At 36.2% G+C, this 14,214-nt stretch overlaps 2 protein-coding genes across 2 annotated transcripts; one reads left to right on the forward strand and one right to left on the reverse strand.

Annotated features, from left to right (window-relative positions):
- Window positions 1-1,911: 1,911 nt before the first annotated feature.
- Window positions 1,912-2,974, reverse strand: LOC122289027. Its single transcript, XM_043095909.1, has 3 exons — window positions 2,770-2,974; window positions 2,495-2,650; window positions 1,912-2,128 (listed from the first exon to the last, which is right to left on the reverse strand). The coding sequence occupies exons 1-2, from the start codon at window positions 2,773-2,775 to the stop codon at window positions 2,495-2,497; spliced, it is 162 nt and encodes a 53-aa protein (XP_042951843.1). The 5' UTR covers window positions 2,776-2,974; the 3' UTR covers window positions 1,912-2,128.
- A 7,771-nt stretch (window positions 2,975-10,745) lies between these two features.
- LOC122289343 lies at window positions 10,746-13,174 on the forward strand. Its single transcript, XM_043096324.1, has 4 exons — window positions 10,746-11,882; window positions 11,973-12,080; window positions 12,476-12,711; window positions 12,922-13,174. The coding sequence occupies exons 1-4, from the start codon at window positions 10,746-10,748 to the stop codon at window positions 13,172-13,174; spliced, it is 1,734 nt and encodes a 577-aa protein (XP_042952258.1).
- The last annotated feature ends 1,040 nt before the right edge of the window (window positions 13,175-14,214 follow it).

Below are 14,214 nucleotides of genomic sequence, written 5' to 3' on the forward strand. Positions count from 1 at the left end.
AATCAGAATTGGTGCCAATTGGGCTAGTTCCGAATATTCGCTACTTGGCAAGAACTTTGGGCTGTAAGACAACCTCTCTCCCTATGACTTACTTGGGACTCCCATTGGGGAATGCTTCGAGGGCTCCCTCGCTCTGGGATTCAGTGATTGAGAAAATAGAGCGGCGATTGGCGAGGTGGAAGAGAATGTATTTATCAAAAGGTGGAAGAATTACCTTGATAAAGAGTACACTTTCCAACCTACCCACTTATTTTTTAACCCTTTTCCTGATATCAGCAAGTGTGGCAGCCCATATTGAGAAGCTCCAACGAGATTTTTTGTGGAGGGCCTTGGGGGATGAGTTCAAATTCCACCTAGTAAAGTGAAAGCAGGTGTGCCAGCCTATTCAGGGAGATGGTCTGGGGGTTAGAAATCTAAGGGTATTCAATCGGGCCTTATTGGGCAAATGGTTATGGAGATTTGCCAGGGAACCAGACTCTTTATGGAGACTGGTAATTGAGAAGAAATACGGTGGCTTATGGGGGGATTGGTGCACTAGAGAAGTTAGAGGGACCTATGGAATAGGGTTGTGGAAACACATTAGAAAAGGCAGGGGGTGTTTAACCGCTTTGTTAAGCTTCATGTGGGCGAAGGATCCAGGATAAAATTCTGGAGAGACGTATGGTGTGGTGACAGGGCATTAAAAGATCTGTATCCTAACCTTTTCCAGTTGGCAAGTGAAAAGGAAGTCTCAGTGGCAAATGTTATGGAGTTATCAGGGGGACGGATTACTTGGATCATTAATTTTAGTAGGGCAGTACAGGACTGGGAGATAAGTATCATTGCAGATTTTTACAGTTTCATTCACTCCATGAGACTAAACAGCCAGCAAGAGGATGCCATTTGGTGGATTCCAACAAGTAAAGGTATTTTCTCCGTTCGATCCTTCTATAAAGCCCTCACTCCTGAGCTTAATACCGAGTTCCCTTGGAGGAAGATATGGAGTCACAAGGCACCAACCAAAGCCTCATTCTTTGTTTGGACAGTATCCTTGGATAAGATCCTTACCATTGATAACTTGAAGAAAAGAGGGATCATTATCGCATACTGGTGTTGCATGTGTAAAAGGAGGAGGTGAGTCGGTTGATCATCTACTATTGCATTGTGAAATAGCAAGGTTTCTATAGAACGAGGTTTTCACTCGATTGGCAATGGCCTGGGTGATGCCTAAAACCGTGGAGACAATGTTGGCTAGCTCGCCAAGAATAAGAGGCAGACGAATTAAAGTTATGTGGAAGATGACCCCTATATGCACTATGTGGTGTTTGTGGAGGGAGTGTAATAAGCGGATTTTCAAAGACCAGGAAAGATCACTGGAGGAGCTCAAATTTTTATTTTTTAGAACTCTTTGTAGATGGGCCATAGCTATAGATTTTAATGGTTTGGCCTTTCAAGATTTTCTTGCCTCTAATGTGCCTACTTAGGTGGGGCATCAGAGTTGTAATTCAGGCTTTGCCTTTCTTTGATCAATAAAATTGTTTATTTATCAAAAATAAAATAAAAATAAAAAATGCATATCTTATGAAATGATACCAGACAGTTAAAGTTCCTTTACAATACTCCTAATGAAATTTCTCCCATGATGATCTGACTACCCAGTTTTAGTTCACATGCGTATCCACTTCATGTATCAATTGTGCATGCTACAGAAGCTAAATCTGGATTCTATTAATTACCACTCCACAGATTGAATCTAATCTCAATAGAGCTGAAAAATAACCTAAGTATGATAGCTAATAATAAAATTATAAAAGAGATTCCTATAGGAAACCACTAAAACTGTCAGCTCAAAATGCCAAGACATAAAGAGGGACCAAATCTATCCTGGTATATGAAACTAAATGCATAATAAACATCAAATTAGCCCCATCATAAAATCCAACACGAAAATTGATTTGAAGTGCACACGCCATTTGGTAAATACAATGCTAGAATCCCGAACAACCAATACCATCAAAAAGAAGTTACTTTACATTTACTTGGAAGATCTGTTAGATCCTTTTCCTTCTATTTTCTTCTTCATACATTACGACCTGTAAATCGAATCCAATGCTCTCATTTTCAGTCTCTCTATATGAAAACTTTGTTCCTGGGGAAATAGCATCACAACAGAATTATTCAAGTACATTTTTATGATCAGCAGAATTAATCAAGTACATTAATTCCAATAGGGTGAAAATTCATATATTTTTAAGTTCAAACAAATTTAATAGACCTAGGTTTGAAATATTTATAAACTTTGCATTAATCGCGGTCAACTGATAGTCTTTTTTCTCTTTTCTTTTTCAAATTCAAATTTCTTGTCATTTAAACGCGGCTCTCAGAACATTAAGATTTCAAAATTCGTGATTCAAAACACGGATCCAATCGATGCACACTCAGAAATCGCACAGTTCTCCACCAATATGAATAACAATGTGGTCGATAAAGAAAACAAAAGTCCAAAAAGGCACACCTACGTCTGTTTGGAGTAAGAGGAAGAAGAGGAGGAGACACGCTTGTTTCGGAACATCATATATCCGACGGGCAATACAACTCCGATCATCATGATCGCCGCTCCGATTATGTATCTTACCAGGCTCGGCGGTTCCACCTCCATCAGCCTCCTGAACTGCACCCATCATCACACGATCAAAACCCAAAATAATTTACCTTAATTTCCTTAATTTTCAGAGTGCCAGTGTGTGCGTGCGCGAGATAGATCTAAGCGAGCGAGAGAGAGAAGCTTACGAGCATTTTTGGATGATGAAGCTACAAAAGGGAACGTTTCGATGCGGCCACGTTTGTCCTAACACGGAGAGATCTCCGTGGATTCTGTTCTCTCCTGTGAGATCGGTCCGGTGGCGGTGAGGTTTCTTGAACGCCCGCGTTTCGGCAGCGTACCAAAGGTTGGACCGAGTCGGGCCTGGATCATCTCCAATGCAACGTGACAGAAGTGTAGAAATCATTAAAATAATATTTAATAAATTTTGATTAAAATCTTTTGATTTAAAATTTTCGATCCTATTTAAGAAAAAGCAGATTCGATTTGGTTTGGCAGTGAGACGAAGATTTTAAGTTTTAGGATGAAATATTATATTTTAATATTATTATTATTTTGAAATTTAAAAATATTAAGAAAAAATTAAATTATTTATTATATTTTGTATAAGAATTTAGAAAAGTTGTAATGATAAGATGAGAATTTTAAATTTAAAATGAAAATTTTATGGTGCCAAACCGAAATAGGACTGGGTGTCATTCCCCCTTTTACACCTTTCAGTTAAATTGTGACACATAATAGCCTTATAGGAATTTAATTTTGAGTTTTAAGATGAAATTATTATTATTTGGAGATTTGAAAAAATTAAGAAAAAGTTGAATTATTTATTAAATTTTATATGAGAATTTGATAAAGTTATAATGATGAGATGAGAATTTTGAGTTTGAGATACAAAATTTATGGTGCCAAACCAAAGGTCTAGGTGTCTTTCCTCCTTTTACACCCTTCAGTTAAATTACAACACGTAATACCTTTATAGGAATTACTGGGGGTGTGAGTCCAACCTCCCCTTTTCCTTTCTGTCTACTCGCTTCCTCTTTTCCTTCTTCGCCCTTCTCTCCCGTAACTCTCCCTCTTTTCTCTTCTATCTTTAAACCCAATATCATCTCCATCTCTCTTCTCTAGTATTGTCGAAAACCTCTCTCTCGCTAGAGCTTTGTCCCTTCGTTCAAAATGTCTACCCCCACCCTCGAATCCATCCCATCTCATCTTTGGAACCAACTAAACCGATTGAACCAACTCAATCCATAACTTTTTCCTATTACATTCTACATATAATATTATTCCCTTGTGTATCTTGTGATATATTGTTTGGATTTGTATTGTGTTTGTATTATTTAGCATATATGAAAAGCTTGGTCTGTATTGAATAATCTTATAGTATTGATGGACTTATGGGAGAAATTATTATTTATGACATTTTTGTAGGACAATGGAAAGTAAGTTGGTTCTAGTTATGTCTTCTTTTTTTTTTTTTTTTTAAGTCTCTGTTGGTCGATCTTGCACAAATGGACACAAAATCATAGTTTTACAATGGCCTTAAAGATTATTTCGATGCCAAGCTTTACAGATTATTTGGAAACTTGGTATTGTTAGGGAATCCTTCCTAGATAATGTTAGCATGATTTGTGCTTAATTATAGGAGATTTTAGTGTATCATATAATCATGTTAATTATAGGAAAGATTGGTAGAATTTCTTAATTGATATTGTAATTAGTGTTTCCATGTAATTACTGTAATTAGATCAATTAGGTTATCCATATTCCTAAATGAGTTGTCTCTGTACATATATATATTTTAGCTTCAGAGAGATGTATATATAAAAAAAAACTACTACATTATTGTTTTATTTGTCATGGTATCAGAGCAAGCATAATTGATATACCTGCTTCTGAAACTGTCCGTTCACTACAAACCTCTTGCTTTAATCCTAAACATCTAGGATTTTTACTGTCCTAAATTATAGAGGTGCTACCCGCACCATACGGTGCGGGGTAGAACCCCCGACCCCCGCATGGGGCGGATGGGGTAAATCTCCCCCGTCCCCTGCCCCTGGTGTGCGAGGGCGGGGTACCCCGTCCCACATGACTGGGTACGGGATGGGGGGGCAATCCGTCCGCCCCCTGCACCCCCTTTTGGGCCTTGGGTCCAGGAGCATTTTCTAGGCCATCCTGGCCCAAAAATGGCCCAGATGTTGGGCCCAGAAACCTCAGCAATGAGGCAAAATGGTCCACAAGTATGTATTTTTGGCCCAAAAACAGCTTAAGGGTCATTTTCATTTTTCAGCCCATAAAATTATAAGTAAAAATGGAAAAAAAAATTTAAAAACCAGATTAAAAAAAAGTGTTATGAATGGTAATTGATTTTATGGCTAATAAAAGTTAATAGTTTAAGAATCTAATACGTAATAAACTAATAATAATAACTAAATTATTACAAAATTGAAAGGCTAAACAATTACAAAATTACAAATATAAAAGTGTCCAAGGGACATTGTATCAACATTACAAATTATTGAATACAAAATTTGAACAAATAATTAAAAATTGAATATTTTAAAGAGGCTTGTCAGCTGTAACTTGTCTTTGAGTCAAGAGGTGTGATAGTTGGGGCGGCCCGAGCTTGAGCACATTTTTGCTTTGCAGAGATGCTAAACGTCTTATATGTTATTACAAAAATTAATATTAAAATTAATAACGATGAAATGGAAATGAATATAAATAAATTAAAATAATAAAATAAAAAATAATTACCAGATGGTCCAAATCCAGACTGATCACCACCCTCATCGGTCTCCTTAAAATCTAAAATTTCCGAAACATGAATATTATTTCCTATTGCCCAACTCTGTATGTATATCAATGCCTCTATAGTTGTAGGAGACAATGAACTACGGAAAGGATCCAATATACGATCTCCTGTACTAAAGGCTGATTCTGAGGCAACGATGCTAATAGGGATGACCAAAATACAGTGGGCAATCTCAGAAATGATGGGATATTTCTTTGAGGCATTCTTCCACCATCCTAATATATCGAAATGATTATCATCATTTTGGACCATATCCGCTGACAAATAGTTGTCTAACTCAGAAACGACCTCAGTAGATTGATGGACTAGTGTGGGATTCTATGCGAGGGTCTTAGTCCACGACATTTTGCACTTCTTTGTAGGAGGCTCGATCACGATGTTTGTAGAAGGCGTTGGGGTCGATGTATGTGTTTTCGATATAGTACCACCCTTAATTGCCATAAACTCGTCATACAATTTTTTCAGGGTATCTCGGGCCAATTCACCAATAATTTCAGTTCATACCTGATCGTGAACAAGTCTCAACCCATATAACAAACCTGAAACTTTCATACGGGGATCAAGAATAACAGTCACATATAAGAAAATATTCATTCTAGTCAAATCTCCCAAATACTTGTCATATTTTAGCATCATGGTCACTGTCATCCCCCTCATCCTTTCATTGGAACCCCTATGCATATTTTCTAATTCTTCTTTTACTCTACATATTTGTTGACAAAACCCATAGGATGTAGGGTACAAAGAACCAGATATATTCAATGTGACATCATAAAATAATCTAAGAAAATTAACGAAAGTAGAAACTACCACCTAATCATCATTATTAGGCTTTCGTGATCCCCCGTGCTCATCAAAGTATTTGACATATTGGATGTCTTCATCACCCAATAATTGAAAAGCTACCTTATATTCTTGGGTCGCCTCCAACATCAAGAAGGTTGAGTTCCATTTAGTAGGAACATCAGTACAAAGACCCTTCTTCGATGTTATGCCCGCAGCCTTTACAGCAACTTTGAATTTCTCCAATCTAGAAGGAGAAGACCTCACCCATTTCACAGTCATTCTAACTCGTGCAACTGAGTCATCAACATCTTTCAACCCCTCAGTCACAATTAAATTCAAAATATGTGCAGCACATCTAACATGCAAGTATTCATCACCCAAGAATGTCTTATTTGTATCTTTAAGATAATTCTTTAGATATCCCAATGCGACATCATTAGACGACGCATTATCAACTGACACAGACAAACATTTTCCAACCCCCACTCCTTTATTGCGGCCTCCAAGGCCTTCCCAATCGTCTCACCCTTATGATCAGTTATTTGACAAAATTTGCAGAACCCAATCAGCATCAACAAAATGCACAGTCAACGACATGTAATTCATATTTTGGATTGAAGTCCAAGTATCGGTAGTGAGGCAAACTACCAAACCCGCCAATTGGCCCCTCAAAATATCTTCGTCACAGAGGTACATCTTCTTAATATCCTTTGCCATAGTGTGACGAGAAGGAAGTACAAATCTCGGTTCCAACTCTTGGACAAATTCTTGGAACCCTTTACCCTCCACAAACTAAAAAGGCAGCTCGTCCATGACAATCATACGAGCTAACTTTCTTCTACACTCATCGGGGTTATAGTTCGTATACCCCTTCAATGTTGGCCCTCCAACCCCACTACTCCCATCCGCCATTTTAAAATCTAGTCTAGATTGACCCTTCTCTACTAAGAATTTTAAAATTGGACTCTTCTTGCATTGTTCCTTTAGATGAACCTTCAGCTGGGATGTACCATGTTTCCTATAGTGACATCCATACATTTTCCCACAGTGATTACATTTAGTTTATGGGTTGTTGGGGTTGCCACCCTCTAGTTTGGTAAAGTGTTGCCAAACTATGGATACAGGTTTCTTGCCCTGTGTGGGCTTCGGAGCAGGGCAAGGTGTACTCGTTATAGGGGTAGAAGTAGGGTTAGTTTCTGGGATAGGGATGTTGGCTGGGGAAGGCGAGCTATCACTGAAATCCGAAGACATTCCTGATTTTCCAACAACAAAAAAAATTCAAAGTGCAATCTAACACAATCAGGACAAATTGCATACAAAACCAAATATATCAAAAAAATAATTGGGTTTCGGATCCAATCCGAAACCCGACAATCAAATTAGGCCCCTCATTTATGTTACCAAAAGATGCAAACCGGAATAATTAAAGGTAGAGAAATGATTTGTATAACCTCTAAATAGATAAGTCTCGTACATGTTTTTATAAAAGAAAAAGTAGACCTTATTTTACAAAACATATATAAAATTCAAATTATTTTTTAATATTAATGAGATCTATTTTTTTATTTTTTAGGGATAGAAAAATTTGGGCCAATTAATGTAGACGGATAAAAAAATCAATGCAATGCATATATGAGGAATATCGACATTGATTAGTCGATAGACTATGATGCTTAAACATGTGGTTCAACTGTTATCGCCATATTAGACATTGAATATACTAATGTATCTGTCACTTGTCAGCATGCATGCATGTACAATCGATCAGAGACTAATTTATAGGAAAATACAAGACAATGAAAAATTTGCCACCATCCATATAAATATATATATATATATATATTATATTTTAGACCAAGATGACAATACGATATTGGTAATGATGGTGATGACCTCCACGATGATGATACAAACTATTAGAAATGACGTAATTCTTTTGTAATTAATATATATATATATATATAAAATATGTGGAGGGCAGTTTCAGTTATTAATTAATATATATAGACCTTTGGGGTGGCACAAAGGTCGTCCAAGAACTGATTTATTAGCTAGTGGTCCAGCTTGCATTCAGGAAAGGCAATGCTAAACTCGCCCTTACAAATATCCAAAGTCAATATTATATTTATTTATTTATTTATAATTGGAATTGAGGATAAAAAAATTTATTTTTAAAAATTAGGGAGTAATTTATCTTAAAACCAAACCAAAGAGACTATTTTAACATTGAATGCATCTATATCTTCTATATATAAAAAGTGTGTATGAAACAGAAAATCTTGTTTTAACGGTTTTTCTTGTTTTTCCGTTAAAGTTAACACCGTTTGTTTTAACGGTTTGGCACATAAAATGAAGACATAAATGTTGAGAGAGATAGCATTCAATGTTGTTATATGATTTATTAATCTCAATAATTATAATACTTAATAGTTTATATAATAATAAGTAATTAAAGATTAGTTATTATATTTTTCTCTTTCTCCTTAACATATACAAGTGTATTAGGTGCATAAGACGTGAATCCTTAAGTATAATATATGTGTATTATACGTTTCATTAACTCAGATTATTGAGTATTCCAAATTTAAAAATCTCATATAATATATAATACAAGTGTGTTTAATCAAAATGTTTTTTTTTCCCCATGGTAGTAGGACGTAGTTTCCGCTAAGTCATATTCCATACGTGGACTTGCTATGATACGCACGTGACAAACGCTATGATCCTTGAGCTAATCAAGAAAGAGTAAATTCGGCCAACAATTTCCAAATATATTTTATGATTTATATATATGCTATATATAGAAAATATTATACCACAAGTTTTATAAAAAGATTATGTTTTAACTTTATATTGTCCCTGATCGACTCAACCAACAACAAAATAAGAATTTCAATGTTGTCTCTATTGATTGTCTACAGGATGACATAAATTGATGAATTATAATACAAACATCAAACGACATATATTTTAAACTACCGTTTGTGTTAGACATTTATTAAATTTTTTGTATACATCTTTGCTAAAATTATAGATGTTATAAACATATATTGAATTATATGATATTTTGAACTAATTTTTTTATTTTCTCTAATATGCCTTAAATTATTAAGTGACATCAATAATTTTTATAAAATATATATTATTTTGTACAAATAATTATTTCATAAAATTAGACAAACGTGCTTTGCACGTTATTCTCACCTAGTATATATATATATATATATCCATCAAACTCAAGAGTTCGTTCTTTTCATTTATATATATATATATATATCAACATATCTCAAGAGTTCGTTATTTTCATTTATATATATATCAACATATTTGCATATATATATATATATAATTTTGAATTTATTTTAAAGTTTATCATCTTCAATTATATCGATATGGTACATTTTATCTGGCTTTATGTGTTAATCATAATAATGCAACTATTTAGAATGTATTATATAGCAAATATGATCATAGATTAAAAAAAAAAAAAAAACATCTAATGTGGAAAACACCATTTATTAACTTTTTTTTTTTTTTGTTAATAAAATCTGAATCACTATACTTTCTTTAAATAAAATAAAATAAAATCAAAATTTGTGGGCTTTGGATTAACTAATCAAGCAATACGTGCTCTTTAATTTAGGGGTTTCAATAGTTGATTTAGGGGTTTCAATCAATGAAACCCCTAAATCAAATTAGGATTTCATATTAGAACCCTAATTTAATTTAGGATCCCAATCCAAAACCCTAACCCCTAAATCAATTTAGGGGTTAGGGTTTCAATGAAATTTATAAAAAAAAAAAAAAAAAAAACAATCCAATAAAATTTGAAAAAATACCAATCCGAAACAATCACACAATCACACGAATCCACAGCACACAATTCACAAATCCTATCATCCATCTCCGATTCAACCCCATCCTTCCTCCAATCTCCGATCAAAACTCAAAAAAAAATAAAAAAAATAAAAATCAATGGAGAAAATCAAAAGAGGAGGAGAAAATTTACCGTGCGTCCGGCGTCGTGCGTCTTGCGAGAGAGAGGGAGGAGGGAATACGGTGTGCGGCGGACGGACTGGTTGCGAGAGGGAGGAGGGAACACGGGGGCGTCGACGGGAGTGGGTTTCGTGCGAGTGCGAAGGCCGAAGGGGGACTCAGGAGGGGAGGGGACCCGGGGGGGGGGGGGGGGGGGGAGGGATTGGGGGTATTAGGGTTAAACTTAACCCATTAATGAAACGGCGTCGTTTTGTCAACTACAAAACGTTGCCGTTTCATATAAGTATTCGGTTATTATATATATATATATAATATAATATATTATATTATATATATATAACCGGTGCGGGGCGGGGGAAAAAAGGACCGGGGGGAGTCCGTTTTCGTCCCCCGCCTCCGCTGGGGGGGCAATACGGGTCGGGGGGCCCCGCCCCGGCCCTAACGGTGCGGACGCCCCGCCTCGCCCTATGCGGGGCGGGGCAGCGGGTTTCGGGGCCCCGCTACCCACCCCTACTAAATTATTTACAATATACTTCCGCTGCTATCCTGACAACATTTTTCTCTACAAAAATGGTTGATGATACATCTGATAATTTCAAAATTGCTCCTGAAAAATTGACGGGTCGCACTACCTATGATTCTTGGGCTCGTATTGCTCGCATGTCCATTGCTAGCAAGAAAAAACTTGGCTATATTACTGGTACCAAGAAGGCCCCTGAGAAAACTAATGCTGAAGCCTATGAAACTTGGGAGGAGAAAAATTGCACTGTTCAAACATGGCTTCTTAATTCAATGGAGAAACATGTGAGAGTTCTCTTCGATAGTCTTCCTACAGCAGCGACTATCTGGTGTGCTGTAGAGAAGACATATATTGTAACTAACAATTCTTCCAGAGTATATGAGTTAACACAGAGATCTGTCAACATCAAACAAGAAGGTCGTACCCTTGAAGTTTACTATGAAGAACTACAAACTATCTGGCTGGAACTCGATGCTATTAATCCTCCTCAGATCAAGAATGAAATTGATCTCTGCACCCACTTAGCAACTGTCATAAATTTTCATGTTTACATCTTACTGGCAGGATTAGATTCTCATCTTGATGGAGCTCGTGCCCATGTGCTTCGTTCTGATTCTCTTCCTAATGTCCTAGAAGCTTATGCCATGATTTGTGAGGAGGATACTTGCTTAAAAACTATGGGGAGTGAGGAAAAGACAAGTGGCAGTGCCTTAGCTGCACGTAAAGGGAAGGAGGGCAGTTTATATGAGTCTCCTAAACTCTTCTCCAAATCTAGTGGATCAAATCTGGCTAAAGATGAACGTAAATGCTCTCATTGTGGTAAAAATCATATTGTGGACAAATGTTGGAAACTTCATGGTCGAGCTGATTGGGCAGATGAGCTTATTGCTATAAAACAAGGAAGTAGAGCATCACTTGCTACCACTTCAACCATTGAGAATGCAGATGAGGCCAAGTCAGGTAACTTTGATTATGCTCTATGTACTCCTACTTCTAGTTGTAATAATGCATGGATAATTGACACTGGAGCAACAGATCATATGACTAATAACCCTAAGAAATTCATTACCCTCACTAAAAACTACTCAAAATATTATGTTAGAACTGCCACTGGTCAAATAATCTCTGTTACTAGGATTGGTACCATTCAACTTATACCCAACATCATGTTGCTCAATGTTCTCCTGGTTTCCACTTTAGAGATTGATTTATTATCTGTGTCTAAACTTATGACTTCATATTCCTGTCAATTTTTTCCAAATCATTGCTTTTTTCAGGATCTTCATACTCAGGAGGAGATGGGACGTGGTTTTAAGAGAGGGGACTTGTGGTACTTTCATCATGGTTCAAAGTTGAATATTTTAGCAAACCAGACTAGTAAGCATGTATTGGAGAATGAGAAATTAATTTGGTTATGGCATCAACGTCTTGGACATCCATCGTTTGGCTACTTAAAGCATCTTTTACCTACTTAAAGCATCTTTTACCTACTTTGTTTGATTCTTGTAATAAAGAATTCAAATGTTCTACTTGTGAGACTTGTGTTTTAGCTAAAAGCCACTGTACAGTATTTCCAAAAAGTGATAATAAAGCATCAATGCCATTTACTATCATTCATTCAGATGTATGGGGCCCCTCATATCATTCTACTTCTGGTAGTATGCGATGGTTTATTACCTTCATTGATGATTGCACTCGGATTACATGGATTTATTTAATTAAGCAGAAGAGTGATGTGAACAATGTTGTTAAACAATTCTGCACTATGGTCCAAAATCAGTTTTCTGCAACTATCAAAGTAATGCGTTCAGAGAATGGAGGTGAATATCTCACAAACAACCTTGCTATTTTCTTTCAGTTACAAGGTATCGTTCATCAAACATCTTGTGCTAATACACCACTACAGAATGGTGTGGCTGAGCGGCGTAATCGCCAACTTCTAGAGGTTACTCGAGCTTTCTTATTTGAAAAGAATGTTCCTAAATATTTATGGGGTGATGCTTTGCAATTTGCTATGTATGTCATCAACTGAGTTCCTTCTAGTATTCTTGCATTCCAAACTCCACTTCAGGTTCTCACTGCAAAGATAAAGAATATGCCCCTGTCTCTAATCTCCCTTCCAAAAATTTTGGGTGTGTTGCATACGTCCATGTTCACTCTCATCAACGTAGCAAACTATCACCTCGGGATGTCAAATATGTTTTTGTGGGATATGGTTCTCATCAGAAAGGATACCGTTGTTATCACCCACCTACTCAAAATATGTGGGTTACTATGGGTGAAGACTGTAACGAAAGGCTTGGGTTTTCTACCTATTGGTGCTATGCCTTTATATTGTGATAATAAATCTACAATTGCAATAGCTCAGAACCCTGTACAGCATGATCGCACCAAACATGTAGATATAGATAGGCACTTCATTAAAGAAAAGTTGGAAGCTCATATTATTGAAGTTCCATTTTTGAAATCTGAAGACTAGTTAGCCGATATCCTAACCAAGGCAGTTTCAAGTGGTGTGTTATCCAACTCACTGGACAAGTTGGGCATGCAAGATATCTATACACCAACTTGAGGAGGGGTGTTAGCATGATTTGTGCTTAATTATAGGAGATTTTAGTGTATCATATGATCATGTTAATTAGAGGAAAGATTGGTAGACTTTCCTAATTGATATTGTAATTAGTGTTTCCTTGTAATTACTGTAATTAGATCAATTAGGTTATCTATTTTCCTAAATGAGTTGTCTCTGTACATATATATATTAGCTTCAGAGAGATGTATATATGAAAAAAAACTACTGCACTATTGTTTTATTTGTCAGATAATTAACATAATTTTCTTACGGCAAATATTACTTCAAAAGGTAGGGATGGTAATTGGCTTTATAAGCACTTGGGACTCGACATAAAACAGTTTTTTAAGCATAGTTGCAATGAATTTCTCTCTCATGATGAGTCATACAGAAGTAATCTTAATTAAGGTGTATATATCATTCCAGCTAGCTTTGCCACAGTCGAGAATTGAGATTGTTTTGTAATTATAGTGGAAAGTTCTCTGTTTCTGTAGAAATAAAATAGCTTTCATTATTTTATTTGGAGTGATGCTAGCATGCCGCTTGAAACTAACCGTTTCATCTTACCACCTAGCGTGTCACAAGCCACGTCTTCACATGAAGATAAAATTTAAAAAAATTTTAAAAAAAAGGAAGGAAGTAAAAAATTTCAGGCCCTTTGCAAAACCCGATTCGTGTGAACTCCGAATTTTAGCTCCCATCTCGCAACCACTTGCCCCCTCCCTCACGAAGCCGACCACCATTCTCGGCCCTACCTTCGATGAGTTTTTCTTTCATATAGAAACACATGATTCACCCCACAAGAATGTCCATTGCCTCCATCTAGCACATGCAATAGACCTTTTTCCCTTATGCTGCACTCCACGCCAACGCTGTAAACAAGCTTAAAAGCAAAATAACCTAGATTAATTTTCAGAATATAGGTCTCAAACATTACAATGAGCTAT

Source organism: Carya illinoinensis, chromosome 12 (genome assembly GCF_018687715.1).
Source record: "Carya illinoinensis cultivar Pawnee chromosome 12, C.illinoinensisPawnee_v1, whole genome shotgun sequence".
Classification (NCBI taxonomy): Eukaryota; Viridiplantae; Streptophyta; class Magnoliopsida; order Fagales; family Juglandaceae; genus Carya; species Carya illinoinensis.